Consider the following 27,119-nt stretch of genomic DNA (forward strand, 5'->3'; position numbering starts at 1 on the left):
AAGGTCAAAAGTCCCCATGAGTAACTCCTGTACACTGCTGGTGGGGATGTAAAATGGTACAAGCACTTTAGAAAACAATTTGGCAATTTATTTTATTGTATTAATTTATTTTTAAAATAGAGATATAATTGACATACCACATTATATTAGTTTCAGGTGTACAACATAACAATTTGATATCTGTATATATTGCAAAATGATCTGTTAACATGCCTAGTTGCAGAATATTTTTTCTTGTGATGAGAAAAGTTGGCTATTTCTTAGAAAGCTTAATATATACCAACTATGTGATCCAGACATTCTACTCTTAGGTATTTATCCAAGAGATACGAAAGCATATGACCATTCAAAGACTTGTGCTTGTGGATATTTATAGCAATTTTATTTGCAATAGCCAAAAACTGAAGACAACTCAGATGTCCTTTCACAGGTGAATGAATAAAAAAATCCTGGTACATTTATACAATATAATACTATTCAGCAATAAAAAGGAATGACCTTTTGTTACATACAACAACATGGATGAATCTCAAATAACTATCCTGAATAAAAAACGTCAGACAAAATTACTATAAACTCCATGATTCCATTTATATAAAAATTCTAGAAAATGCAAACTCATCTATAGTGACATAAAGCAGGTCAGGGGTTTTTGAGGAATGGAGTGAGGGAGGGAGGGACTACAAAGGGGCACTGGGGAACTTTTGGGGGCGATGGATATGTTACTATCTTGATTGTCCTGGTGGTTTCATGGACATATACATGTGGCAATAATTATCAAATGATATAGTTCTCATATGCACGGTTTATTTTATGTTAATTATGCTTCAATAAAGCTGTTTAAAAAGAAAAAGGAAGTCTCCATGAGTAAAGTATGAACGATTGACAGGTTATCCTTCTCAGAGAATATGCAATGAAAGAAGTCAGTTGAGTAAAACGAACCTGTGTTGATAGGACGCTCTAAGGAAAGAGTCATTTTACAGCAGAGAACTTCCCGTGTCCCTGGCACGCTGCAGCTCACTATAATGATGACGGTACCACCCTCATCAGTACTGACCATTGGGAAGTCATGGGAAGGAAGCATCAGTGCTCCTTTGGGCTGTGAAGTCCTAATGGCTGGGGAGAGTCTGGGGCCCAGGCACAGTTCATGGTGCCCAAGCAGGTGGCTCCTGCCCTCCCTAAGGCAAGGATAAGGCAAGAAGTGGGCTGAGGGGGGCCGGCCCGGTGGCTCAGGCGGTTAGAGCTCCATGTTGCTAACTCCGAAGGCTGCCGGTTCGATTCCCACATGGGCCAGTGGGCTCTCAACCACAAGGTTGCCAGTTCAATTCCTCGACTCCCGCAAGGGATGGTGGGCAGTGCCCCCTGCAACTAAAATTGAACATGACACCTTGAGCTGAGCTGCCGCTGAGCACCCAGATGGCTCAGTTTGTTGGAGCACGTCCTCTCAACCACAAGGTTGCCGGTTCGACTCCCGCAAGGGATGGTGGGCTGTGTCCCCTGCAACTAGCAACGGCAACTGGACCTGGAGCTGAGCTGTGCCCTCCACAACTAAGATTGAAAGGACAACAACTTGACTTGGAAAAAAGTCCTGGAAGTACACACTGTTCCCCAATAAAGTCCTGTTCTTCTTCCCCAATAAAATCTTAAAAAATAAAAAATAAGTGGTCTGAGTACCTTCCTGACACCTTTAAACTCAGCTTCTGCCCCAGCGCAGTCCTGAGTCCCCGTCCACCTAACCACTCCTCCTTGGTCTCTGTTGCCATTTCCTCTTTCTCTCAAGTTCCAGCTTAGTGCTCCAGGGTCCTTTACAGCAAAAAGTGTGAGGTCAGGAACATGGCAGAAATGGAGAGTTTAGTTCTTTCGGCTCAGGTGTTTTTGTGATTTCAAAAGCCTAGTGTCTCTTCCTATTTTCCTCTCACTTCTCATGTACACCAAGTCCAGCCCCCCATCAGCAAACCACACAGTGCAAAAGCAGGGACTTTTCACACCAGGTTTCTTCTGCCCAGGTCTCAACACCCACAGCTGTCTCCTCACCCATAGCTGTCTCCTCAACAAAGAAAGGTGATGAGGAAATGACAATGACACTAAAACAAATAATTACTACTTTTCCTTCCATCTTCCAAGTCCTTCTAGTTGGGCTAATAATCAAATGAACAGAGACAGATTAATACATGCACATGGGGAATTCACACAAGCATGAAGACTCCGAAGACAGGGAGGCAACACTGCGTATATGAGACATTTTTGGACAAAGAAGAAAAGGCGGGCAATGGAGTATTCGATTTCAGAAGTGAGAGGCTAATTTACAGGTAGAAGAAGAAAGGAACACACACAGCAAGAGAATTCTTGCTGGGCAACTCAGAAACAATGGGACACAGTGGGTATCTAGCTAACATGCCCCCTCCTAACGCCCTCCTATTTACCATACCTTATTCAAATTTGGCTTAGGCAGCAGTCTAAGGTTCCCTTCCTGGAGTAGGCCTTTCCATCTGAATCTCTTAGGCACGAAAGGCTGGAGGGTCAAAGGTTCTTTCTGAGTCTTGTTTCTGAATAAACAGCTTAAAATCTATACCAAAGGCAACTTCAGGGTGGCAACATTTTGGTTCCCTTCAACACTAATAGAACAATGGGACAGAATCATGACCAGGCAACTCCTGAGAGAAGGACAGATACAACGGCACTTCTGTGGTATTCCGGACCAAAAACGCATAAACTGAGGGAGCATCAGACATACTTAAATTTAGGAACAGTACAAAATAACTGATCTGTATTTTTCAAAAATGTCAATATAATATTTTTTTAATAAAAATCTTTTTTTAAATGGAAATATAATGAAAGACAAAGTAAATCTAAGAAACTATACTCATGTTAAAGGAGACTGAAAAGACATAACAACTAAATGTAATTAACATCACCCTGGTTACATCCTGGACCAAGACAAAAATAATTATAAAAAAACATTTGGGCGGGGCAGTTGACTCAGTTGCTTAGAGTGCCATGCTCATAACACCAAGGTCGTGGGTTCGATTCCCACATGGGCCAGTGAGCTGCGCCCTCCACAACTAGATTGAAAACGACTTGAGTTGGAGCTGATGGGTCCTGGTAAAACACACTGTTCCCCAATATACCCCAATAAAAATTAAAAAAAAAAAAACATTAGGGGGCAATTGGCAAATTTTCTATACAGACTGTAGATTAGATAATAGCATTGTATCAATCTCAGTTTTGACAAGAAAAAAAATCTGAGATGTTCTAAATTAAAGTTACAGCCACAGGAGAGTGAGAGAGACAGCAGTTAGCCTGCTAATAGCTGTGGACCAGCTCTGACAAAAGACTGCTCACATCCCGTGTATCTGTTGAAATTTAGGATTAATTTCCAGGGGGCTATTTCCGAGATTATCCAAAAGAGAGAATAGCCAGGCTCCGTCAAACCCCAGGAGCCTTTGTTTCTTGTTTACAATGAACTTTCCAACCTGCTGCCCACAGCTAACCCACAGGAGCAGACACATCTTCCCTGCAAACTCCGCGGCCCCTACCCCAAAACTAGTCCCACTTCACCTTCTCCGTCCCTTGTCTACAGCCAACGTAAATCCTTTCAGTACGGGTTACATCTTTCTCCCCGCCACTTGATGTATAAAAATGCTTGTAAAACTCTGCAACTAAGGACATATTGTCTTTCCTACCTGGCCATGCTGCAGGTGGTTTAGACTTCGTGCCCCAAGACTGGTCTTTTTGGCTAGCAGTTTTGGCTCAATAAAACCTTTCTTTAAAAAGACTTTTAGCTACGGAAGTTAAAATTTTTTGTTTAACAGTTTCCTGATTTTGATAGTTGTACTGTGGTTATGTAAAATAAATGTTCTTATTCATAGGAAATTCACACCAATGCGTTTACAAGTAAAGGGATATCATGCGTGCAACTTATTCTCAAACGGTTCAGAAAAAAATCCTAATGTGTATTTAGAGAAATAATGATAAAGCGAATGATCAAATGATAGCGACCGGTGAATCTGAGTGAAGAATATCCTGGAATTTACTCTTAGTATTACTACCCTTTTGCTGTAAGTTTTAAATTATCTCAAAATAATGAGGTTTTTTTAAATGGTGCTGGCAAAGTATATTCATTGGCAGGGGAATGTACTAGGGTGCCCCGAGCTGCAGTGTGGATGCCTGGGTGCTGGGGGGCTGCACACAGCTGCCGCTGACACCTCCACACCCTGGACTCTCAGTCTTGAGGTCCTAGAGGAAATCTGGGGGGAACTGACCCCAAAGCAGTCCTGGGTTTACTCAAGAAGGTAGGATGAGTCAGGGCAATGAATTCTCTTGTGTGGTTTTATTCACTCCAATTTTAAAGTCAACGCCTGGCATTGCTTGCACCCCAGGGACCAGTGCAGTAGAGGGAGGGAGACATGGAGGGGTAGTGTTTGCTATGGATAATCCAGACTGCAAAATTTAGTGTAGATGTTCATTTATCATTGATGACGATCTTATACTTCCCCTGCAAATGCAGGCCAATCTTTCCCCCCAAACCAGCCCAGCATCTTGCTCACTCCCCAAAAGGAGAAAAGTCCCCAGCAAGGGCGGCCAAGGTAAGGCCTAGAAGTCCTCTGGGTTCTCTCCACCAAGGGCATTGGTTACAACTTACGGAAAGTTGCAGATTCTCTGAGAAGCATCTGTACTGCCTTCGCAAAGAAGCATCCTCTCCGGAGGAGAGGAACAGGACGTCTACCACCACTCCACACCTGTTTCCAGGTCCTGACCTTCCCAGCGCAGCCAGCCACCTTGCAATTCCCTTCTCTAGAAAAGAGAGACCACATCAACAGAAGGGCGGGGACTGCTCCCAGGGGCCCCCACCGCCCAGTTCTTCCCTCCCATCACCTGCTCTCCAGCCACATTGTCCAACCACCCCCCCAAGGGGTGTCAGGGACAGAAGGCCCCTCCCTCATCCCCCTCGAAGTTCCTCCCTCCTCCCCCCCATCATTAGGGTGTCCAGGACATTGTGTGACTCAGGAAACAGCTCAGACGTGAGGCTTGCCACAAGCCAAGGAGGAGGAAGAAGGTGCTGTCGGAGCCGAGGTGGTGGCTCCTGCCTTAGTGGGCTCTGAGGGTCCTGGCCTGAGGAGGCAGACCTGGGCTGGGGGCCGGGGCTCTGGAATGCAGCCTCCTTCTCTGCTGCTGCTGTCGCTGCTGTGTCGCTCAGTCATGGAGACCAGAGGTGAGGCACAGGGTGGAAGAGATGGGGGGGACCCATCTTCCTTAGTAAGATGTCTGGTGGGTTGGGGGTAGGGGGCCGAGCCCCGTGCTTGGAGGTGACACTGGATGGAGGAGATTCTCAGCCCCTAAATGGGGGCATCCTGCAGGGAGAGATGACTGGACTCTGCCTCTGCCACTAGACCAGCACACACCAAGGCTGTGGGCCTGGTGCCAGGTGGTGACTGTTGGGGGATGGGTGAGAGGGTCCCCATCCCCAGGGAGAACCCAGTCAGCCCTGGAGCTGGGGGGACAGCAGGCTCTTGAAATCATGTTTAGGAGGGGAAGAGAACAGACTGACCACCTGCTAGGGAAAGAGATGAGAGGGAAGCAAGAGATGGAGACTTGGAAAGGTCAAGGGCCCACCAAGTTCCTTTCCCGGTCCAGCTGTCCCCACCCCCCGGATGGCTCCCTGCTGGGCCCTTCCGGGAGGAAATCCCTTCACTGTCTCAGCCATTCACCTCCCAGGAGTCCCCTCAGCCCCCCCTTCTGATCCCTGTTGTCTTGCTTCCGAGGGATGGAGCCTGAGGCTGGACTTGGGAGGCCAGAGAAAAAAACAGGAAAGGGGGGTGGGGATTAGTTAAGTGAGAGTCCCGGGATCTAGGGGGCTGGGGCAAGCACCCCGTGGGGCCTAGGAACGGGCTATGAAGGCTAATTTAGGGTACACGTCTGGGGCTGCTGCAGGCAGATCCCTCTGGAGCACCTAACAAGGACAGGTGGAGCCTCAGGCTCGCCGCTCCCATCTCATCCTCGTCTCCATCCCTAGGGCTGCCGTGCGGGAGTCTCTCAGGACCCTGTGCCAACGGAGGCACCTGCCTGAGCCTCTCTGAGGGCCAAGGCACCTGCCAGTGAGTGTCTGTGGGAGTGGAGGCTGGAAAGGGGGAGGGAAAGCAGGGGAGGAGGAGAAATGGAGGAGGCGGAGAGGAGGAAAGGGAACAAATGAAGGCAAAGGAGGAAGATGGGAGAAGGTGAACAGGGGCGAGTGATGCGCGTTTTCCTCTCCTCCCGGACTAGGTGTGCCCCCGGCTTCCTGGGTGAGACGTGCCAGTTTCCTGACCCCTGCCAGGATGCCCAGCTCTGCCAGAACGGGGGCAGCTGCCAAGCCCTGCTTCCTGCCCTCCCAGGCACCCCCAGCCCTCCGTCTCCCGTGACCCCCAGCTTCTTCTGCACCTGCCCCCCTGGCTTCACTGGCGAGAGGTGCCAGGCCAAGCTCAACGACCCCTGTTCTTCCTTCTGTTCCAAAATGGGCCACTGCCACATCCAGGCCTCTGGACTCCCACAGTGCTCCTGCTTACCTGGATGGACAGGTGAGCACCGATGGGGGTGGGGGGCAGGAAGGAGCAGTGGGCTGGGCTGGGGGAGGAAAGATGGCTGAGCCCTGTGAGGACAGAAGCCATGAGAATCTACAAGCCGATTCTTGGTGACCCATTTCCCCATGACGGACACTCACCAGCATGGTTGTACTAGTTGTTAAAATGCTGAAATATTTCTGGACAAGTTGGTACCATGTTTCCCCGAAAATAAGACCTAGCCAGACAATCAGCTCTAATGCGCCTTTTGGAGCAAAAATTAATATAAGATCCGGTCTTATTTTACTATAATATAAGACCAGATCTTAATATAATGTAATATAATATAATACCAAGTCTTATATTAATTTTTGCTCCAAAAGACACATTAGAGCTGATTGTCCGGCTAGATCTTATTTTCGGGGATACATGGTATATAGCTCCTATGATTCCCCCATTAGTGTACCACCCTGACCCCCTTCCCAACCGCCTCAACCTCCCCTTGTCCCAGTAGCTAGAGGAGGCCTAGCACAGCAGGGGACCTCTGCATTTTGAACACCCGAATGTCACATCACTTGGAAAGACCTCAGTGTGATGGGGGTGGGAGGGATCTGACCCAGGGAGAGGAATGGGTGCCCATCCCAGGAGGAGGAGTGCAGCCCTGGGCAAGAGAGCACGACACATGGCAAGCAGGGAGTGCTACCTGGAGGAGGGGGGTCAGGGTGCGTGGACAGAGCTGTGAGGTCCAAAGAGGACGGCTCCACAGGACCAGACCGGGATGGAGGGGATAGACAAGGCAGCAAAGGTCACGTGGGTAGGAAAGTTTGTGGGATGGGGGTGCTCCCGTGAGGGGCAGGCTAGAGGCAAGGCTTCTCCAACTTGGCTGGACATAGCAATCACCTGGAAAGCCTTAAAAATACCAAAGCTCACATCCCAGAGAATCTGACTCAGCGGGTGGTCCCAGGGCATGGAAATCTTTAAGCTGCCCAGGTAATTCTGAGGAAACAGGGCTTGAGACTGGGTGAGAGACCAGCAGTGTGACCAGAAGGCAGGTCATTGGCAATTTGCCAGGCTGTGCTTCAGAGTCGGGACTCTGGGGCAGTCCCCTCCCCAGGTCCAATGCTCGCTCTGCCACTGACTGGATATGTGACCTTGCCACCGATGTTTAAGCTCTCTGGTCCTTGGTTGTCAGCTGCTGTCCACACTTCATAGGGCTGTTGAGAGGAGGAAAGGGGGTGGTGCTCAGGAAGCGTTACTGAGCCCCGCACCTGGCACACAGCACTGGTGCATGAATGGCGGCTGCCGCCCCTGCTACCATTCCCACTAGTGTGCACGGCTGTGAGGGGCATCCCCTTATCACTGTCTGCATTGTTACATCCACCTGAAGATTAGAAATCAGGATGAGACAGGCCAGACGACTCCAGGGGCACACGACCAGCTGTAGAACAGGTGCTGAGTCTCCTGCCTACGGAAGCTGGATGCCTTTCACTCCCCACCAAGTCACCACTGAAGCGACCCTGTGCCCCAGACCTTCCCAGGCAGGGTCAAAGTGCAATACTCCACCAGTAGCTACACGTCCTGTTTTCAGTATAGAAAATACAGTCACTCCAGATATAATCCTCCCCAGGAATGGCAAAACTGAGGCAAGGGGTGATGGGACACGGCAAAGAAGGTCTGGGAGGAAAGGGAAGGAAATATGAAGATTAGAAAGAGAATGCAGAGTGAGAGCTGCGCTACCTCAGATGAGCTGGATTTGTACAGTGCTAGAAACAGACCCCTGTCTCCTCTGCCTCAGGTGAGCAGTGCCAGCTTCGGGACTTCTGCTCAGCCAACCCCTGCATGAACGGAGGGGTGTGCCTGGCCACCTACCCCCAGATCCAGTGCCGCTGCCCACCTGGCTTCGAGGGCCACGCCTGTGAACACGATGTCAATGAGTGTTTCTTAGACCCGGGACCCTGCCCCAAAGGCACCTCTTGCCATAACACCTTGGGGTCCTTCCAGTGTCTCTGCCCCGCTGGGCGGGAAGGTCCACGCTGTGAGCTCTGGCCAGGACCTTGCCCTCCAACGGGCTGTCCCAATGGGGGCACTTGCCAGCTGGCTCCAGGGAGAGATTCTACCTTCCACCTCTGCCTCTGCCGCCCAGGTGTGTTCTGCAGCCCCTCTCTGGGCAGGGAGGTTGTCTCCCTTGGGTCCCCCTCCTTCAGCTGATCCCATGACCCTGTCAGGTTTCACAGGCCCAGGCTGTGAGGTGAACACAGATGACTGTGCCAGGCACCAGTGTCAGAATGGGGGCACCTGCCAGGATGGGCTGGGCACCTACACCTGTCTCTGCCCAGAGGCCTGGACAGGTGAGTCATTTAAGCCAAGATCATGGCACCAATGGCCCGGATGGTCAGCCCCTGGCCTCCCTTGCTCACGGTGCCCCCAGCTCCAGTCCTTGTCCCCTTCCCACCTTCCTGCAGGCTGGGACTGCTCCAAAGATGTGGACGAGTGTGAGGCCCAGGGTGCACCTCGCTGCAGGAACGGGGGTACCTGCCAGAACTTGGCTGGCAGCTTCCACTGTGTGTGTGTAAGCGGCTGGGGAGGCATAGGCTGCGAGGAGAACCTGGACGACTGTGTCGCTGCCACCTGTGCCCCGGGATCTACCTGCATCGACCGTGTGGGCTCCTTCTCCTGCCTCTGCCCACCGGGCCGCACAGGTGTGGGGCAGAGACTTCAGGGAGGTGGGAGGTGGAGATGGCGTGTGAGAGACGGGGGAGAGCAGCTGGCAGCCTCACCCGCCTGTCCTGCAGGCCTGCTGTGTCACATGGAGGACATGTGTCTGAGTCAGCCGTGCCATGGGGAAGCCCAGTGCAGCACCAACCCCCTGACGGGGGCCACACTCTGCCTGTGTCAGCCTGGATACTCAGGGCCCACCTGCCACCAGGACCTGGACGAGTGTCAGATGGGTGAGGCACCCCCACATCAGATCCTCTCTGAGCCCCCAGATAGCCTCTGCACAGAACATAGACAAATTGTTTTCCAAATTAAAAGCACAAACAACTCTCTGCCCTGAATTTGCCCAGATTTGGTCTTCCACCAGTGCTCAGCCTTCCAGGCCCCACTGAGTCCTTCTCCATCTTAAAGGCACAAGCCCTTTCCCCAGTTTGCTCCCATCGCCACAAGCAGGCCACCACAGACACCCTGGCAGTCTGGCCCCCTTGCCCTTCCACGCCCGCCCCTGTGGACTCCGCCTCTTCTCTCCTCCCAGCCCAGCAAGGCCCCGGTCCCTGTGAACACGGCGGCTCCTGCCTCAACACCCCCGGCTCCTTTGACTGCCTCTGTCCCCCTGGCTACACGGGCTCCCGCTGCGAGGCCGATCACAATGAATGCCTGTCCCAGCCCTGCCACCCAGGCAGCACCTGCCTGGACCTGCTCGCCACCTTTCACTGCCTCTGCCCACCAGGTACCAGCTGGGTGAGGACCTTGGGTAGAAGAGACGGGATTAATTCTGAACCCACAGGGCATCGCCCCTCCAGAGCATAGGTGGCCTCAGGCCAGTGAGGTCGGTTACCAAAGAATGCTTCTCCTCTCCGCACCCCCAGATGACAACTCTGGGAAACCCATGGCCCCCGGGAGAAGGGCTGCCACAGTGGTAGTGAGGCTGTGCACTGCTCAACTCGAGGTGAGGGGGAAGCATTCACTTTGTAGTCATTGTAGAGTATACAACCTGGTCCACTGTACACATTGGCCCATCAGGGGAGAGCAGAACAGCTGTTAAAACTCTTCGTGCTGCAGCCTCTGCTCATGCCAACCCAGAACGCTCCTAGTCACAGGAACTCTCCTCTGTGGGGACTGAGGGTAAAGCCTCCCATCCCCCATCGATGGGCCTGTGTGCTTGAACTTGTACAACAGGAAAGGAATGCTGCAGGGCCACACCTACCTCCAAACCAGTTTCAAGGGGGAAAAGTCTCCAATATATGGTGATGGAAGGAGAACTGACTCTGGGTGGTGAACACACAATGTGAGATATAGATGATGTAATACAGAATTGTACACCTGAAATCTATGTAACTTTACTAACAAGTGTCACCCCAATAAACTTTAATTAAAAAGAACAAAAAAGGGGGGTCTCCCTAGGGAGATAGTGATGGAGCCAGTATTGGATCGGAATGAAACCAGAAAAATGATAGCTTCCTTTTTGCCAGGGACCACCTGAGCAGCCTACATGCATTGTCTCATCTTTACCATAATCTGTGAGGTCAGCATTGCTACTTGCCCATTTCGTAAATGAAGAAAGTGAGGCACAGAGAAAGGACCTGTCCAAGGTCACTGGTTTGTACGTGGCAGAGCCAAGATTCAAACCCAGGGCTTCGATACTGTTACCTACAACACTGCATTGCCTGCCTACGCTGAGTGGCTTCCGAGGAAACATGCTGAGGAAACTGTTCCATAATCCAAGGGACAGGGTTGTGGGCATTAAGGAGCTTCAGAGGCGGCCTTCCCAGGCCAGGAGAGGCAGGCAGCCATGGTCTGGAGGCTGATCCCGCCTCAGTTCAGGGTGAGACAGTGGAGACCAGGACAAGCCCAAAGAAACAGGACAAAGATGGGAGCGATGCAGCTTCCCACATGCCCCCTTTGGGGAGCCCTGGTCTCCCTGGCACGGAGGCCTGCCCAGGTAGAACAAGAGTGAATCACTTCCAGGCAGATGCCCACTTGTCTCGTTTGTCCTCTGGGACCTCCGGGCTGATGGGCCGCCTCCCACGCACATGGGAACGGCCCCAAAGGCACGTCCTTGCTGTCCTCCGCAGGTGCTCCTGGAGCTTCTCACCTGAAGGGGGCAGAGCCACACAGCAGAGCAGCAGGGCCTCAGGGCTCATCTCTCCAACCCACATGCAGACAGCACCCTGGGGGGGGGGCTGTCGGATGGGGGCACGGCCAGGGCCGGGGTTGGGGGGGCTGGTTCTAGAACGTGGGCCTTCTGGGCAGAACCGGCCGGTGAGCCACACCCCTCACCACAGCTCCCTGTCCTCAGGCTTAGAAGGGCAGCTCTGCGACACAGAGATAGATGAGTGTGCCTCAGCTCCTTGCCTGAACCAGGCTGACTGCCGAGACCAGCGCGACAGCTTTCTGTGCATCTGTCTGCCCGGTGAGTGTGGATTCCACTCCGGCCGCCACCATCGGCTGTTCTCTGGGCCTCCTCAGCTCAGGCCCCCGGCTCTTGAACCTCTCCCTGGCCTACCAAGGAGTCTCCGTTTCTCCAACTCCTCTGCTCCCCGAACTGTCTTCGGTCACCTCTCCTGAATCTTCCCTTGCTTACCCACCCACCCTTGTCTCTGTCATGCCAAATCACCCAAACACCCTCCTTTCCGAGGACCCCCAGAGCCCTCTGTATGTACCCCCTGCCTGTCAGGCTGATCCTGGCACTGCTCACCACCGATGCAGGGAGAGCGCCCCAGGTCTCCTCCACCCTCACCAGGCACCCCTTTTGTCCCCTGCTGTGATAACAACTGGTGTTTATTGAATATTCTGAAGATTTACTCCAGGCCAGTACACTTGGCTCTCTACTTTTCAGGCATTATCTCATTTACTCTTTTTAATGGTACTCTGAGGTAGGTTCCATCATTAATCCTCTTTGCAGAGGAGAAAACTGGAGCCCCGAGGAGAGTAGCTTGCCCAAAGTCACAGAGCTGACGGGTGGCCGATCTTCACCTGCCTGCCTCACCCTCCGGTCCCATGTACTTACCCCAGGTGTCCTCTCTGGGAAGCCGTCCAGGTCCACCTTTCCTGGCCACGGGAAGGGCCAGGACTGGTGTTTACGCTTTTGATAAAATGTATTTTCAGCATTTGTACATATACCCAATTATGCTTTATTTATATGAAGAATATACCAAGTTACACTCTGTTACGTCCTGAAACCCAAATCACTATTTGAGAAGCCCTCACATTGGTGCTTTCGTTATATGACACATTTAGACAAAACCCCAAACCAAGCCATTTGATTTGTACCAATGTTATTTTTGTATATGTAGAGAGAAGGCTAAGTATCAGTTTAAACGCTTAATTTCTAGTTTGAATATATGAAAGCATCCCGTAAAGCTCGGTCAAACATTTGTAACAAACTCCCGAATAAATCCAGAGAAGAGGAAAAAAATGACCTTCACCATGTGTCCCTGCCCACTCCCTGCCCCGCCAGGATTCACAGGCTCCCGGTGTGAGGAGGACATCAACGAGTGTGGAAGCTCTCCCTGTGCCAATGGTGGGCAGTGCCAGGACCAGCCTGGGTCCTTCCATTGCGACTGTGCCCCAGGTAAGTGGGCTTAAACACCGAGGGAGGGTGGGCAGCAGGGGAGACTTCCACGCAGGTCCCTGCCCTTCCTGCTGTGCCCTAGGCTTTGAAGGCCCACGCTGTCAGGTGGAGGTGGACGAGTGTCTGAGTGGCCCATGCCCCACTGGCGCCAGCTGCCTTGACCTCCCAGGAGCCTTCTTCTGCCTCTGCCCCTCTGGCTTCACAGGTCAGCAGGGGAAGCGTTGGCAAGCACTGGTGGGGATACTTGAGTCCATTTGGGGTGGTGCCAAGGTCACTGGTGGTATTTGAGGGTTGGGATGTGAGAAAAGAATGAGAATGAACCCCTTAAAGTTATTCACTGCAAAACCTGCACGGCTGCAGAACCATGGGGCTGAGGGTGGGTGTTACTGTAGGGCCCACATTGGGCCCAGCGTGAATGGTGTGCTTGGGGTTCAGGAGCAGAGGACAGAGTTCAAAGGCAAACCATTCACCTGCCTATTTAGCAAGCATTTCTTAAGCGTGCACTATGCCGACGCAGACCCAGAGCTGAGGAAGACAGCTGCTATCGTCCCATGGCTTTACATCTAGGGCAGAAGGACCAACAAGTCTAGCTGATTACGGCCCAGAGAGGTGCTCTGAGAGGAAAGCGCAGGACCCTAGGCGCACAGAGGACTAGAGATGAGAAGGCTTCAGGGGCTGATGCTCAAAGAATGAGCAGGCATTTGCCCAGACACAGTGCCAGACAGCGTGCTGCAGCTGCAGATAACCCCATGCGCAAGGGGCAGACGGAAGAAGAGCACACCCCGCTTCAGGAACAGCAGCACACCCGGAGCTTACGGTGCAACGGCACAGAAACACAGCAGTTAGAGGTCACGTCCTACAGGACACTGGCTGTCGTTCTAGGGAAGGTAGACAGGGTCCTGAGACAACAGGGAGACACCGAAGGACAGGTTCATGAGCGGTGGGCGAGCACGTCGTGCATAAGAAGGGGCCTGTGGCCCCATCAAGGACATGGAGGGACCCTGTTTTCTCTCTGACCCATGCCCCACCCCAGGTCATCTCTGTGAGGTTCCCCTGTGTGCTCCCAACCTGTGCCAGCCCAAGCAAAAATGCCAGGACCGGGAGGACGAGGCCCACTGCCTCTGCCCGGATGGAAGCCCTGGCTGTGCTCCCGCTGAGGACAACTGCGCCTGCCTCCATGGGCACTGCCACAGGTAACGCGTTCCAGGCCCTTCCTGTCTGCACACACCTCCGGTCCTCAGCTAGGGCAGGAGAAGATAGCCAGTGAGAGGCAAGTCTGTGGGAAATGACCAACGGGGAAGTGTAAGGAGATGGCACTTCTGACCTCACAGCCAGTGGGAGGGCTCCACTGGTGAGTGGTATCCAGTGAGGGGAGAGCTCACAAACAGTGGGAGGCACGGAGAACTGGGGGGTCAGAGCAGAAGGAAGAGCAGCACTAAATCCCTGGGCCAACTCATTACTTATTAGACAAATATTTACAGAGCATCTACTATGTTTGGTGCTGTTCTAGGGATTGGGGGAACAGCACAGAACAAAAGAGACAAAGTGTCTGCTCTCAAGCTTTCGTTCTAGTGAGGAAAGACAGACCAGAAACAAATTATAGAAGGAATATACATACATATCTAGTTGAAAAAATGAGCATCGAGGGAGGGGGCGGGGCAATGCTGACAGCAAAGTCACTGAAGAAAGGGGCCAGAGTCTTGGGGACAAAAAGAGGTCATAGGGGTCTGAGCAGTGGAGAGGGGAGAAGATAAAAACGTTAAGCGGAAACCTTCCCCTTTCTCTCTATGACCAGATCCTCATGTGTGTGTGACATGGGTTGGACAGGACCAGAGTGTGAGGCAGAGCTGGGAGGCTGTGTCTCCACACCTTGTGCCCACGGGGGGACCTGCCACCCCCAGTCCTCTGGCTACAACTGCACCTGCCCCACAGGCTACACAGGTGAGGGGCTCCCTAACCCACATACGCCCTGGGCTGACCACCCTCTGAATCAAGGGCAAGACCAGTGGAGACATGCGTCCAAGGGCTCTGGGTCTTTTTGGTCGCCACCAAGGAGAACTGGACACGGGCTGCAGGGGACACAAGTGATATGCGGGAGGTGGTGAGAAAAGAAAAGAGGTTGGACGGAGAGAACAGGGATGCAGATGAGAAAAGGAAAGGGGAGGGAAAGTGAGGAGAGAGGAGAAAAGGAGGGCTCCCTTCCTCAGACCCCCCCACTTCCGCCAGGGCCCACCTGCAGCGAGGAGATAACACCATGTCACTCGGGGCCCTGTCTCAATGGTGGCTCCTGCAGCCCCAGCCCTGGGGGCTACTCCTGCACCTGCCCTCCAAGCCACACTGGCCGCCACTGCCAAACTAGCACCGACCACTGTGCTTCTGGTGAGTACTACCATGTCCTGGGGCTGGGTCAAGAGAGGATGGAGGCCCTGCTCAGGGTGTGTTTGTGCCGTACTTTTTAAAAAAACTGGACACAGTGAGCTGGTGTTTTGACAGGGTGGGGGGTGTCCTGTACGCGGTGTGACTGAGGTTCCAGGCAAGTGACGCAGCCCTCACAGCCCCCTCTCTCCAGCTCCGTGCCTCAATGGGGGTACCTGTGTGAACAGGCTTGGCACCTCCTTCTGCGTCTGTGCCGTGGGCTTCCAGGGCACACACTGTGAGCGAAGGATCCATCCCAGCTGCGCAGACAGGTAAGCAGGGTACAAAGACCCCTGGAGGACGGGAGGGAGCCCCTCAGCCTTCCCACCCTTCCTCTCCATCTCCTCCGGGGCTCCAGGCTGCCTCGCATCCCACATCCCATACCCTTTCACTCTGCCTTTCCTCCTGTTTCCATGTCCCTAGTGCTTGCCCCTCCCCCTTATTTCCCAGACCTTCCTTCTACTGTGCCTGTGTCTCTCTTGTCCAGCCCCTGTAGGAACAGGGCTACCTGCCAAGACGGCCCCCAGGGCCCCCGCTGCCTATGCCCCACTGGCTACACAGGAAGCAGCTGTCAGGTGAGGGGCACCGAGCCAGGTGTGCTGAGGAGGGAGGGGCTGGAGAGCTCTAGTGAGAGGGTGTCAGGTACTAAAAGTGGGCAGTGGGGACATTTGGGTGAGGCATCCACATGAAGAGAGGCTTGGAAGTTTAGGAATGGAGGTCTAGCTTGAGGTTTGTACAGATGTGAAGGACTGAAAGAATGTCTGATCCCAGGGACTGTTCCAGGATGTGGGTATCAAAGGAAACCAGGGAGGACCACCTGGTCCCAGACCATTCAGGGGAGAGTTTTAAAGGTGAGGGACTTTGAGAGCTGGAGTTGGCAGAGGCCCATCTGGCACCAGGGTGATGTTCTGTCCTGCCTCGTTCTGCCCCCACACCCTCAGACTCTGCTGGACGTGTGTGCCCAGAAGCCCTGTCCGCACAATTCCCACTGCCTCCAGACTGGGCCCTCTTTCCAGTGCCTGTGCCTCCAGGGATGGACGGGGTCTCTCTGCAACATCCCGCTGTCCTCCTGCCAGAAGGCCGCCCTGAGCCGAGGTACCAGCCCACGGCCCGACTCAGGGGCAGGTGAAGAGGGAACGGGTGCCCTCCTCTATCCCAGCCATAAGGGCGTCCACACAACGTCTGGGCAAAACAGCTGACAGAGTCCAAGCAACTCAGACCAACCACAGGGACTGATTCTACAGCTCAGCACGCAGGCAGCCTAAGACAACTGGGCTCCTAGCAGCAGTCGGCAGTAACACCGAGCAACCCAGTCAGCGAGACTCCAGTCTAACACCATCAGCAGGGAGCTCTCGGAGTGGAGCTGCTCAGCTCTGGCGTTACCGTTTCTGCTAGAGGCCCACATTTAACCCAATTGCACTCAGCTCATTTCGTCACCCCACACCCCACACACACACACACACACCTGAGGTTACACCAACGCCCTGGTGAAAGAGTGACCCCTTGTTCAAATGAGGTTTGATACGGGAAGACCTCAGGAAGGAGACTTGGGGTGCAGGGTGGTTGATAGGAATAACGGTGAGAACTCAGGGGGATGCAAACTCAGTGGACCGACTTGGGCCATTAGTTAAAAAACGCCTGCTCCTGAAGTTTCCCTTGAGTTCTTTCTTTCCTGAGACTTGGTTTAAGCCTACGAGGTGACTCCCTCCATCCTGGCAGAACCGGCAGGAGGGGATCCTGATGTTTTAGCCTCGTCAGTGTCAGGAAGTACCGACTGCTCAAGGCCCCAGGAACGTTAGTGGTCCCCAAGGGCCTCCCCGGCACCCTCCCACCCCACTCAGCGCTGCTGACCCTTCTGTCTCTCCCCAGGCGCAGCAGTCTCATCCCTGTGCCAGAATGGAGGCCTCTGTGTTGACAGTGGCCCGTCCTATTTCTGTCGCTGTCCCCCTGGATTCCAAGGCAGTATGTGTCAGGACAAGGTGAACCCATGCGAGTCCGGGCCCTGCCAGCACGGGGCTACCTGCGTGGCCCAGCCCCACGGATATCTCTGCCAGGTGAGCGGGTCTAGGGGAGGGCGGAGGGGTGACGGGGGCTGGATGTGGGAAACAGTAGTCCTGGGTGGGTGCTGCATACCCATTTCCCTTTGCTGCGCCCCACACACAGCCAACCACCAAGTCATGCCATTTGACTTCCTAAATATTTCTCAGCTCTGTCCTTGCCCCGACCCCCTTCGTCCACCCTTCATCCAGCCTCTGTTGCATCCCACCTGGACCCCCGCATCAGCCTCCTATTGTCCCTGCCTCCATACTGTCCTCCCAGGCGGTCAGCTTTGCTCTGTGACCAGGCTGCTCTGCTGCGAGCGTTCAGCTGACCTGTGTCTCCGCTGCCCATCGCTCATAGTGAAGTCCAAGGCCCGGCTGCCCCAGGCCTGTCTGCCCGCAGGCCTCGTCTCTCCCCACCACACCCTCCAGCTCGGGACTGCTGCCGGCTCCGTGGGGGCCTCCCAGCCCTCTTCCACTGGAGGGCGCCCAGGAGGCGCCTTCCTCAGGAATCTGTACTGAACTTCCCTCCGGGCTGGGATCCAGCCTCTCCTTCGGGGTTCGGGTCAGAGCAGAAGAGGCAAAACTGGGTTCCAGTCTGAGCTGCCTGATCCCTGCCCTCAGAACCACGACGGCTAGAAGGCACCACACACACCCCTAACCACCCGCTTGAACTATTGTGAACATTCTCACATACACAGAAGCGGGATACTGATTACCAGCGAACCCCATGCACCTGCCACTCAGCTCTACTTCCTCTTTCATGAAACGCCCTCCTCCAGAAGTTTCCAGAACACCTCCCTCATCTGCTTCTTCCAGCCCCCTGGCCACTTCCTCATGCATCCCTTTTTCTCCATCTTTCTGAAGCCTTCCTGGTACTCCATTCCTGTATTCTCGCCTTCCTCTCGCAAGAATTCAGCACATGGCATAGACCTCATCAATGACAGAAAGCAATCTGCAAATGGTTAAGGCATCGGTTATGGAGTGACAGACTTGCAGTGAATCCCAGCTCTTCCTCCCACTAGCTGTGTGACATGCACAAGTCACTTAATATTTCAAGGAACCTGTTTCCTTTACTGTAAAGTCAGAATCGTATGAGATAATCGACATCGAGGGTTTTATGAGGTTATTATATGAATCACGCAATAAATGCTAGCTGTCTCCCTCCTCTGGTTACCTGAGAATTTCATGCAAGCACGAATGAGTTCTAGTTTTCTTTGTATTCCTAGTGCCTAAATCGTGCTGGGTACAAAATAGGTATTCATTAAATGCCTAGAAATTAATAAAGCACAACAGCCTGTTGGGTGTGTGTTTGGAGAGAGAGGTGTTACCAGAAATGGAGCTATGTTTAGTGGCAATGTGACCTAGCAACTGTCCCCTGTAGCGCTGGGTTGGGCTTGCTTACTAGTTTCCTATCTAACCCTCTTTGCCTGCAGTGCGCCCCAGGCTACAGTGGACAGAACTGCTCAAAGGAAACCGATGCTTGTCAATCCCAGCCCTGTCACAACCATGGGACCTGCACCCACAAACCTGGAGGCTTCCACTGCACCTGCCCCCCAGGCTTTGTGGGACTGCGCTGTGAGGGGGACGTGGATGAGTGTCTGGCCCAGCCCTGCCACCCCACCGGCACCGCAGCCTGCCACTCTCTAGCCAACGCCTTCTACTGCCAGTGTCTGCCTGGACACACAGGTGAGGCTGGGGGGCGGGGGGCTAGGCATCTCTGACCGTGGACACCCAGACAGTCCCCGCCCACAAGGCAGCCTAGTCATCTTGTACAACTTGGGCTGGGCCGACTCCCAGGAATGAGGCAGGAGGCGGTGACTGAGGCAGGGTGTGTGACATCTAATCCCACCCCCACCACAGGCCAGTGGTGTGAAGTGGAGATAGACCCCTGCCAGAGCCAGCCCTGCTCCCATGGAGGGTCTTGTGAAGCCACAGCAGGACAATCCCCAGGTTTCACCTGCCACTGTCCCCAGGTGAGTGACCTGCAAAGCTGACTTCTCTGTTGCCCCCACACTGAAACGAGGTGCTAACGCCTGAGCTAGGACACTAGACGGGAGCCTGGGGAGCACTGGAGTGGGAATTAATGGAGAAAGCCATCCCACACTCACAGGGGTGGTGGCTCTCAGAAGCAGACGGCGGGGAGGGAAGGCAGGTGATGTACGAATGGAATTTTCAGAAATCATGGGCATTGCCTAAGGAAATGTCCCCAAGGTCAAGCAGCGTGACCTTGGAAAAGTTCTTAGTTCTTTTAACTCTGTGTGTGTGTGCGCATGTGCCTCAGATGCACGAAACCGGGTTAATCTTAAGCCTTGGTTCCTGAAACACTAACATCACTCGTTTGTGCACAGCCTTTTTATTATTCTTACAATAAAACACCCATGAACCTAACCCAAGAATTACAATGTTAACAATAACTTACATGTACTTATGCCTTCCTCTTCTTGTTCCCCTTCCAGAGGAAGAGAAAGTATGTAATCTTATCTCCCAGGATTAAGATACTATTAGTTCAATTAGTATTACTCTATTAATTGTTTAGTCTTCCAGGACTTGCATCATGGTGCTACAATTCATCCAGGTTGTGGCGCACAGCTGTGGTTCATTATTTTCATCACACCGTAATATCACTGTGCGAAAAAAACAAGGGACATGGTTTCAACATCTGTTAAATGATGCACTTGATGTTATCTGAGGCCCCTTCCAAATATGAGACCCCAGGACCTGAGTTATCTTAATGCAGGAGTTTGCAGTGAGAGGAAGTGGGAAGAATAACACAAGGGTCCCCCACCTCTTCTCTCCACAGGGTTTTGACGGCCCCACCTGCAGCCACGCAGCCCCCTCCTGCGGCCCCCACCACTGCCACCATGGTGGCCTGTGCCTGCCCTCCCCCAAGTCTGGCTTTCCACCCCGCTGTGCCTGCCTCAATGGCTACGGTGGTCCCGACTGCCTGACCCCACCTGCTCCTCAAGGCTGTGGCCCACCTTCTCCATGCCTGCATAATGGCAGCTGCTCAGAGACCTCCCAGCTGGGGGGCCCAGGCTTTCGATGCTCCTGCCCTCCCAGCTCCCCAGGGCCCCGCTGTCAGAGCGGCGGAGCAAAGGGATGTGAGGGCAGAGGTGGAGATGGGGTCTGTGACACTGGCTGCAGTGGACCAGAAGGAAACTGGGATGGGGGGGACTGCTCCCTGGGGGTCCTGGACCCCTGGAAGGGTTGCCCTTCCCACTCCCGCTGCTGGCTTCTCTTCCGGGATGGGCAGTGCCACCCACAGTGTGACTCTGAAGAGTGCTTATTTGATGGCTATGACTGTGAAAATCCTCCAGCCTGCACGTGAGCCTGAAACCCTGACTTGGGGTGGGGGGTGGGGCAGGGTGAGGGCAGGAGGAAGGACATGGATGCCTGTGAGTTACAGTGTGACCACAGCCTCAAGATCCAAGGATTTTTCCACCCTCACAACCGTTGCTAAGTAGAGGTAGAAGACCCTAGACTCCAACCCAGGGGGATAGGGCAGCATCGATATTTCATGGGGGACCAAGAAAGAAGGCAGTGCCTCTGCCGGGGCTCCTCTCTGAGAATTGTGGGAGCTCTGGCCTCAAGCCTCTCTCTAAGCCCTGCTGCCATGCAGTGTCTCCCTTAGCAACCAGCACACCGGAGGGAAAGGGCCTCCTTCAGAGAGACAGGAGAGCACGGGAGGGTGGGGAGAAGGGACAGTCTTAGGAGACAAGGGAGTCAGTAGACATTAGGGTGTCTGGACCACCTACCACCCAGGGCCTGACAGCCCGTTGCTCTGGAGCTGTCCGCACCTAGCAACAGAGCCCTAGAGACTGTGGCATATCAGGACTCCACTCTGGGATGAAGAAGGGAGTCCTGAGTCCCCCTCTCCTCACCCCACAGACCAGCCTATGACCAGTTCTGCCGTGATCACTTCCACAACGGGCACTGCGAGAAGGGCTGCGACTCTCCAGAGTGTGGCTGGGATGGGGGCGACTGCAGGCCCGAAGATGGGGATGCAGCGGGGGGGCCCTCCCTGGCCCTCCTGGTGGTGCTGAGCCCCCCAGCCCTGGACCAGCAGCTGCTGGCCCTGGCCCGGGTGCTCTCCCTGACTCTGAGGGTGGGACTCTGGGTGAGGAAAGATAGTGATGGCAGGGACATGGTGTACCCCTATCCTGGGGCCCAGGCCGAAGAGGAGCTAGGAGGAACCCCAGACCTCTCTCATCAGGGGAGAGCAACCCCTCAAACACAGCCTGTGGGCAAGGAGGACTCCCTCAGCACAGGGTAAGGCAGCTGGGTGGAGAGGCAGGCCAGACACTTTTAACGGGCAGAGGGAAGGGGGCCAGGGACCAACACAGGAATCTGAGGTGACTCCCCCACAGGTTTGTGGTGGTGATGGGTATGGATTTGTCCCGCTGCGGCCCTGACCACCCTGCACCCCGCTGTCCCTGGGACCCTGGGCTCCTGCGCCGCTTCCTGGCCGCCATGGCTGCAGTGGAGGCCCTGGAGCCTCTACTGCCGGGACCCCTGCTGGCTGCCCACCCTCGTGCAGACACCGGTAGGCGACCCCCGTCATTTCCCCTGATGTTGCCCCCAGCCAGCTCTCATGCCAGCAACCAGCAATGGAGATCAAGTGAAACAGGACCACTGGGACCCAAACACGTGTGCTGGGAACTTATTCTTGTTGACTTCTTTCTCTAACTGGATCTCCTCGGAGCCCATTTGCTCGACAATCTTCTCATTTCCCGAGTATTTTATCCTTCCCTCTGTCACTGACCTCCCACAAACAAACCTTGGGTTCTGGTCCATCCTCTCTACTAGACCAAGAGCATCCAATCAAACAGGTCGGAGTACATGAAAGAGTAAGAACTCTCCTATGGCGCTCTCTACCCTGTTTCCCCGAAAAGAAGACCTAACCGGAAAATAAGGCCTAGCATGATATTTCAGGATGACCTCCCCTAAACATAAGCCCTAATGCATCTTTTGGAGCAAAAATTAATGTAAGATCCGGTCTTATTTTCGGGGAAACACGGTATATGCCAGACCGTGCTCTAAGCGCTTTACAGTATTAACTCCTTTAATCCTCCCAACAACCCCACTGAGGCAGGTGCTATTATTCCTACTTTACAGATGAGGACACTGCGGCTAACAGGTTATTGCACCTGCCTAAAGGTCACAGTAGTACCCAGCCTCACCTGAAACAGCTTCTTTTTGTTTACTGTCTCTCTCCCAACAGCGCCCCCCGCCAACCAGCTTCCCTGGCCTGTGCTGTGCTCACCAGTGGCCGGGGTGCTTCTCCTGGCCCTCGGGGCTCTTCTCGTCCTCCAGCTCATACGGCGGCGGCGCCGAGAGCACGGGGCTCTCTGGCTGCCCCCTGGGTTCACTCGAAGGCCTGGGACTCAGCCAGCTCCCCACCGACGCCGGCCCCCACTGGGCGAGGACAGCATCGGCCTCAAGTGAGAGTGGGGAGGAACCAGGGCTCAGGGAGGGGGCTCTTCCCTATGGAGATATTTATGATCAGAAGCTACAAGATGCGATTGCAGAAGTCGAAGACAGAGGAAGGGGAGAGGGTTCGGAAGGTTGCTGGAAACCTCATGGACCCACCCGCCCTCTTCCAGGGCACTGAAACCAGAGGCAGAAGTTGATGAGGATGGAATTATGATGTGCTATGGCCCTGAGGAAGGAGAGGAAGCGGGCCAGGTAAAAGTATTGGGGCACGAGTGGTCCTGAGGTGATGGAGGGGTGGAGCAGACAAGGCCTCTCTCCTTCACTGATTGTTTTTCTGATCCCAAGGCTGAAGAAAGGGCCTCACGCTCCAAGTGCCAACTCTGGCCTCTGAGTGGTGACTGTCAGGAGCTCCCCCAGGCAGCCATGCTGACTCCTCCCCAGGAATCTGAGACAGATGTCCCTGACGTGGACACCCGTGGACCTGGTGCGTGAGCCAACCCATACCAAGACGAAAACTCCCCTTAACCCGTTTAGAATCAGAAAATGTTTTGATAATCAGACCTGGAAAATCAACCATTAGAGTTAATGCCTTAGAACAGTGATTCTCAAAGTGTGGTCCCTGAACAGAAGAATCAGCATCACCAGGGAAAATATTAGAAATATAAATTCTCAGGCTCCACTCCAGAGCTACTGATGCAAAACTTCAAGCTCCTAGGGAACTTGCTTTAACAAGCCCTCCAGGTGAGTCTGATCCACACTCCAGTTTGAGAACCACCGCTCTGGAATGTTAGAGAATTAAGGCCTGCTGGCTTCTTGCACAGACGAGGAAACTGAAGCCCAGAGAAAAGTAGAGAAGTCACTTGACTAAAGCCACACAAAATCAAGAGCTAGGGAGGCCTCCTGACACCTCAGGCTGAGATTCTTCCTGAGCCTCCATGTTCTCCCCACCCTGAACCCGTTATGTCCTTTTGATTGATTTGTCTCCCATTCCTCCTCTCCCACCCACAGATGGGGTGACACCCCTGATGTCAGCAGTCTGCTGTGGGGGAGTGGAGTCCAGGACCTTCCAGGGAACATGGCTGGGAAGCCCTGAGCCCTGGGAACCTCTGTTAGGTGGAGGGGCTTGTCCCCAGGCTCACACGGTGGGCACTGGGGAGACGCCCCTGCACCTGGCTGCCCGATTCTCCAGGCCAACTGCTGCCCGCCGCCTCCTTGAGGCTGGAGCCAACCCCAACCAGCCAGACCGAGCAGGGCGCAGTCCCCTTCACACCGCTGTGGCTGCTGATGCTCGGGAGGTCTGCCAGGTCAGTGCACACTGGGGTCACTGAAGAGGACAGGGAGCAATCTTCCAAGTAAAGCTGGGCAAAAGCATCCTCTGGGGTTTGGCAAAGAGGAAGGTGATGTGAGACTGGGGGCCTGAAAGGGAAATCAGAACAAGACAGCCGAATATGAGTTGGGAGGCGGTTAACAGTGTGAGGGGCCTGAGCTAGCCACCCAGGACTTACCAGAGATCACTGGCCCTCTCTGGCCCCCCAGCTCCTACTCCGCAGCAGACAGACAGCAGTAGATGCGCGGACAGAGGACGGGACCACCGCCCTGATGCTAGCCGCAAGGCTGGCGGTGGAGGACTTGGTCGAAGAACTGATTGCAGCCCAAGCAGATGTGGGGGCCAAAGATAAATGGGGTATGGATCTGGGGCGGTTGATGTGCTATATAGAAGCTGACCAGATGGGGTATGAGATAAAATGCAAAAGAAGGGAGAAGCAGTGGAGCCACTGGAAGCTGGGGGATTCCCTCCCATCCCTCTCACCCTGCCCTCAGGGTGGTAAATCTGCGGTGCAGTGGCAGTACGAAGCACGTGTCTTCCCCCATCATCCTCAACAACACACTGCCCTAGACCATTGGAAACTAGGATGGCCCTGTCTGAGAAAGGAGAGGGGTCTCCCGGTCCCACAGACCCAGAACAATGCCCCATTGTCCCTCCCGCGCACCGGTGACATCACCAGGGGCAACGCTTCCTGCCCGTCGGCGGTCACCCGGGCAACGCTTCCGCCTTTGAGGGACCCGGCGGGCCCGAGGAGCCCTTCCCCCAACCCTAGGAGCCGTGGGAAACGGGAACCCAGGCGTCTGGCTCTCAGCCTCGGGGTAACAACGTCCCACGTCATTCTCCAGGGAAAACCGCGCTGCACTGGGCCGCCGCCGTGAACAACGCCCGGGCCGCCCACTCCCTTCTCCAGGCCGGAGCCGATAAAGACGCCCAAGACGGCAGGGTTAGACTGGGTAGAGGGCTCCCCACAAAGAAAAAGAAACAGTGCCAGAGAAAGGTGGAAAGCGCAGGAAACCCCCAAAACCTGAGGGGGAGGGGCCGAGAGTCAAGTAGGTGGAGTCACGAAAGGCCAGTCCTGTGGGCGTGGCCTTCCCTGACCTCGCCCCTGGCGGTTTTATCCCGCGCAGGAGCAGACGCCGCTGTTCCTGGCAGCCCGAGAAGGGGCGGTGGAGGTAGCCCAGCTACTGCTGGGGCTGGGGGCGGCCCGAGGTCTGCGAGACCAGGCTGGCCTAGCGCCCGAGGACATCGCCCGCCAGCGTAACCACTGGGATCTGCTGAAGCTGCTGGAAGAGGCGGGGCCACCGGAGACGCGCCTCAAGGCCACGCCCAACCGCGGGGCGGGCTCTTTCGCGCGTGCGCGGACCGCGTCGGGAAGCGTGCTGCCGCGCGGGGGCGGGGCTCTGCCGCGCTGCCGGACGCTGTCAGCCGGAGCAGGACCGCCTGGGGGCGGGGCAGGTCTGCAAACCCGGACTTTGTCCGTAGACTTGGCCTCTCATGGGGGCGGGGCCTACTCGCCGTGCCGGACCCTATTGAAAAGAGGAGCAGGAGGAGGCCCGCCCCGCCACGGCCGGAGGTTTTCTGCAGGCATGCGCGGGCCTCGGCCCAACCCTGCAATGTTGCGGGGAAGATCTGGTGTGGTCGGGAGTGGGGGTGTGGCCTCAGCTGATGATTGGCTCTGCGATTGGGTGGCCCTGGGATCATGCGGTCCCGCCTCCAACACTCCAGTCCCGCCTCCTTGCCTTACTCCGTCCCCAGAGCGGGCACCCCATCAGGTTGCTTGGAGTCCCCCAGCCCACCAAGTGATACCCTTAAATGCAGGAGGCGAGGGTCATAAATAGAAGGCTAATGGCAGGGAGGGATTCTAAAATTGAGTACCTTTAACTGACAGGCAGGTGGATGTCCTCTAGATTTTAAAGTTCTCGAGCCCCAGAAGTAGGGGGTCGTGAGTATGGAGTCCTTCCCAGAAATGAGTGTATACGCATTCACAGCCGTCATTGTCTTCCACGTGGAGAATCTGCAGCCCTGGAAAGGGTTTAGGGTGCTGGGATGAAGTGGGCCCAGCTGCTGTCCCAGAAAATAAGGGTGAAGGTCTACAGGAGGGTGGTGGGGTGGAGTGTGCTAAGTACCCTGAACTGGAACCAAGAATTACAGATTAGGATGTAAGGTGTTCTTTCCTATACAGTACATGGTTCCCAAAGGGAGCCTGTATATCACCCATCACACCATCCGCACTACCCACAAAGAGCTACCAAATATTTATTGAGCCAGGTATTGTAGGTGCTGGGGTGGGAGAGAGCACCACGGGCCACTCCAGCTGATGACTCCTTGCATTCTCACCACCCCCTAAATCACTGCAGGGATGAAGTGCCACTCTTTCAGCCACTGCTAGCTCAAATAACCGAAATCTGTCACCAGAAAATAAAACTGATTTAAAGTGTTAACTTGTTTTGAAGGGATTGGGGAATGCAATAGAAAAAATAAGGGAGTGACTGCATTCGTGTTTTCAGGATTGTGTGCCCCAAATTCAGCTTTTATATGGAGGCTTTGAGTATAGTTTATGAACAAGAATAAGTAGATTTGAGGATCCTATGTTAATTTAGGGTATCATATGAAGGGAAGAGTCTAGTAGCCCAAGGTGAAACCACACACTAGACCATGCATACCCTTTGTCCCTCTTACAAGGGCATATAATTATAATCACTTGGGAGATTCCCAAGGGCTCAATCAAGTTAAGTAGAGGAAGGTGGAGAGCGCATCTCAAACTATCCACCTTTCAGCAATGTAGCTACACCTAGTAATGGGCCTGAGACATGGGGGCAGGAGGCATTCTGAAAGCTAATAAAGTATGCCCTGTTTTATTGCGCTTTGTTGCACTTCACAAATAGGTGTTTTCATCAACATCAAGGTAAGACCCTCTCCCAACAAAAAGATGACTCACTGAAAGCTCAGATGATGGTTAGCATTTCTTAGCAATAAAGTATTTTCTAATTAAGGTATGTACATTTCTTTAAGGCATTGCTATTGCACACAATATTTTGATTACAGTATAGTTGTAAACATAACATGCACTGGGAAAC

General features: G+C 54.0%; 1 protein-coding gene and 1 long non-coding RNA gene across 5 annotated transcripts; one reads left to right on the forward strand and one right to left on the reverse strand.

The window, feature by feature from the left end:
- Window positions 1–5,004: 5,004 nt before the first annotated feature.
- On the forward strand, window positions 5,005–26,900 carry NOTCH4 (notch receptor 4). Of its 4 annotated transcripts, none has more exons than XM_019715590.3 (30): window positions 5,005–5,212; window positions 6,014–6,095; window positions 6,262–6,554; window positions 8,332–8,679; window positions 8,762–8,884; window positions 8,999–9,235; window positions 9,329–9,484; window positions 9,787–9,981; window positions 11,551–11,664; window positions 12,712–12,825; window positions 12,908–13,030; window positions 13,859–14,018; window positions 14,621–14,766; window positions 15,052–15,204; window positions 15,395–15,512; window positions 15,728–15,815; window positions 16,182–16,365; window positions 17,110–17,294; window positions 18,716–18,968; window positions 19,143–19,255; window positions 20,083–20,606; window positions 21,171–21,551; window positions 21,650–21,825; window positions 22,504–22,723; window positions 22,886–22,967; window positions 23,061–23,199; window positions 23,724–24,019; window positions 24,252–24,399; window positions 24,888–24,985; window positions 25,170–26,900. In XM_019715590.3, exons 1-30 carry the CDS (start codon window positions 5,152–5,154, stop codon window positions 25,878–25,880), a joined length of 6,021 nt encoding a protein of 2,006 aa, XP_019571149.3. In that variant the 5' UTR covers window positions 5,005–5,151; the 3' UTR covers window positions 25,881–26,900. The 4 variants fall into 4 exon arrangements, with proteins under 4 accessions (XP_019571149.3, XP_019571150.3, XP_019571151.3 ...); XM_019715591.3 differs by having other exon boundaries at window positions 16,182–16,335; XM_019715592.3 differs by lacking the exon at window positions 24,888–24,985 and having other exon boundaries at window positions 25,170–25,303.
- Window positions 19,279–24,356, reverse strand: LOC141571614 (uncharacterized). Its single transcript, XR_012496520.2, has 3 exons — window positions 24,221–24,356; window positions 22,546–24,131; window positions 19,279–19,906 (listed from the first exon to the last, which is right to left on the reverse strand). It is a non-coding gene; the product is annotated as an uncharacterized LOC141571614 (long non-coding RNA).
- Window positions 26,901–27,119: the final 219 nt, after the last annotated feature.

The sequence above is a fragment of the Rhinolophus sinicus genome, chromosome 2 (genome assembly GCF_057876585.1).
Source record: "Rhinolophus sinicus isolate RSI-liver-muscle chromosome 2, RSI-T2T, whole genome shotgun sequence".
NCBI lineage: Eukaryota > Metazoa > Chordata > Mammalia > Chiroptera > Rhinolophidae > Rhinolophus > Rhinolophus sinicus.

Coding starts and splice junctions, on each gene's coding strand:
- NOTCH4 (XM_019715590.3), top strand. CDS start 5,152: ATGCAGCCTCCTTCTCTGCTGCTGCTGTCGCTGCTGTGTCGCTCAGTC. Junction 8,885..8,998: donor CTGCCCAGAGGCCTGGACAG/GTGAGTCATTTA, acceptor ACCTTCCTGCAG/GCTGGGACTGCTCCAAAGAT. Junction 9,982..11,550: donor TCACTGCCTCTGCCCACCAG/GTACCAGCTGGG, acceptor CCCTGTCCTCAG/GCTTAGAAGGGCAGCTCTGC.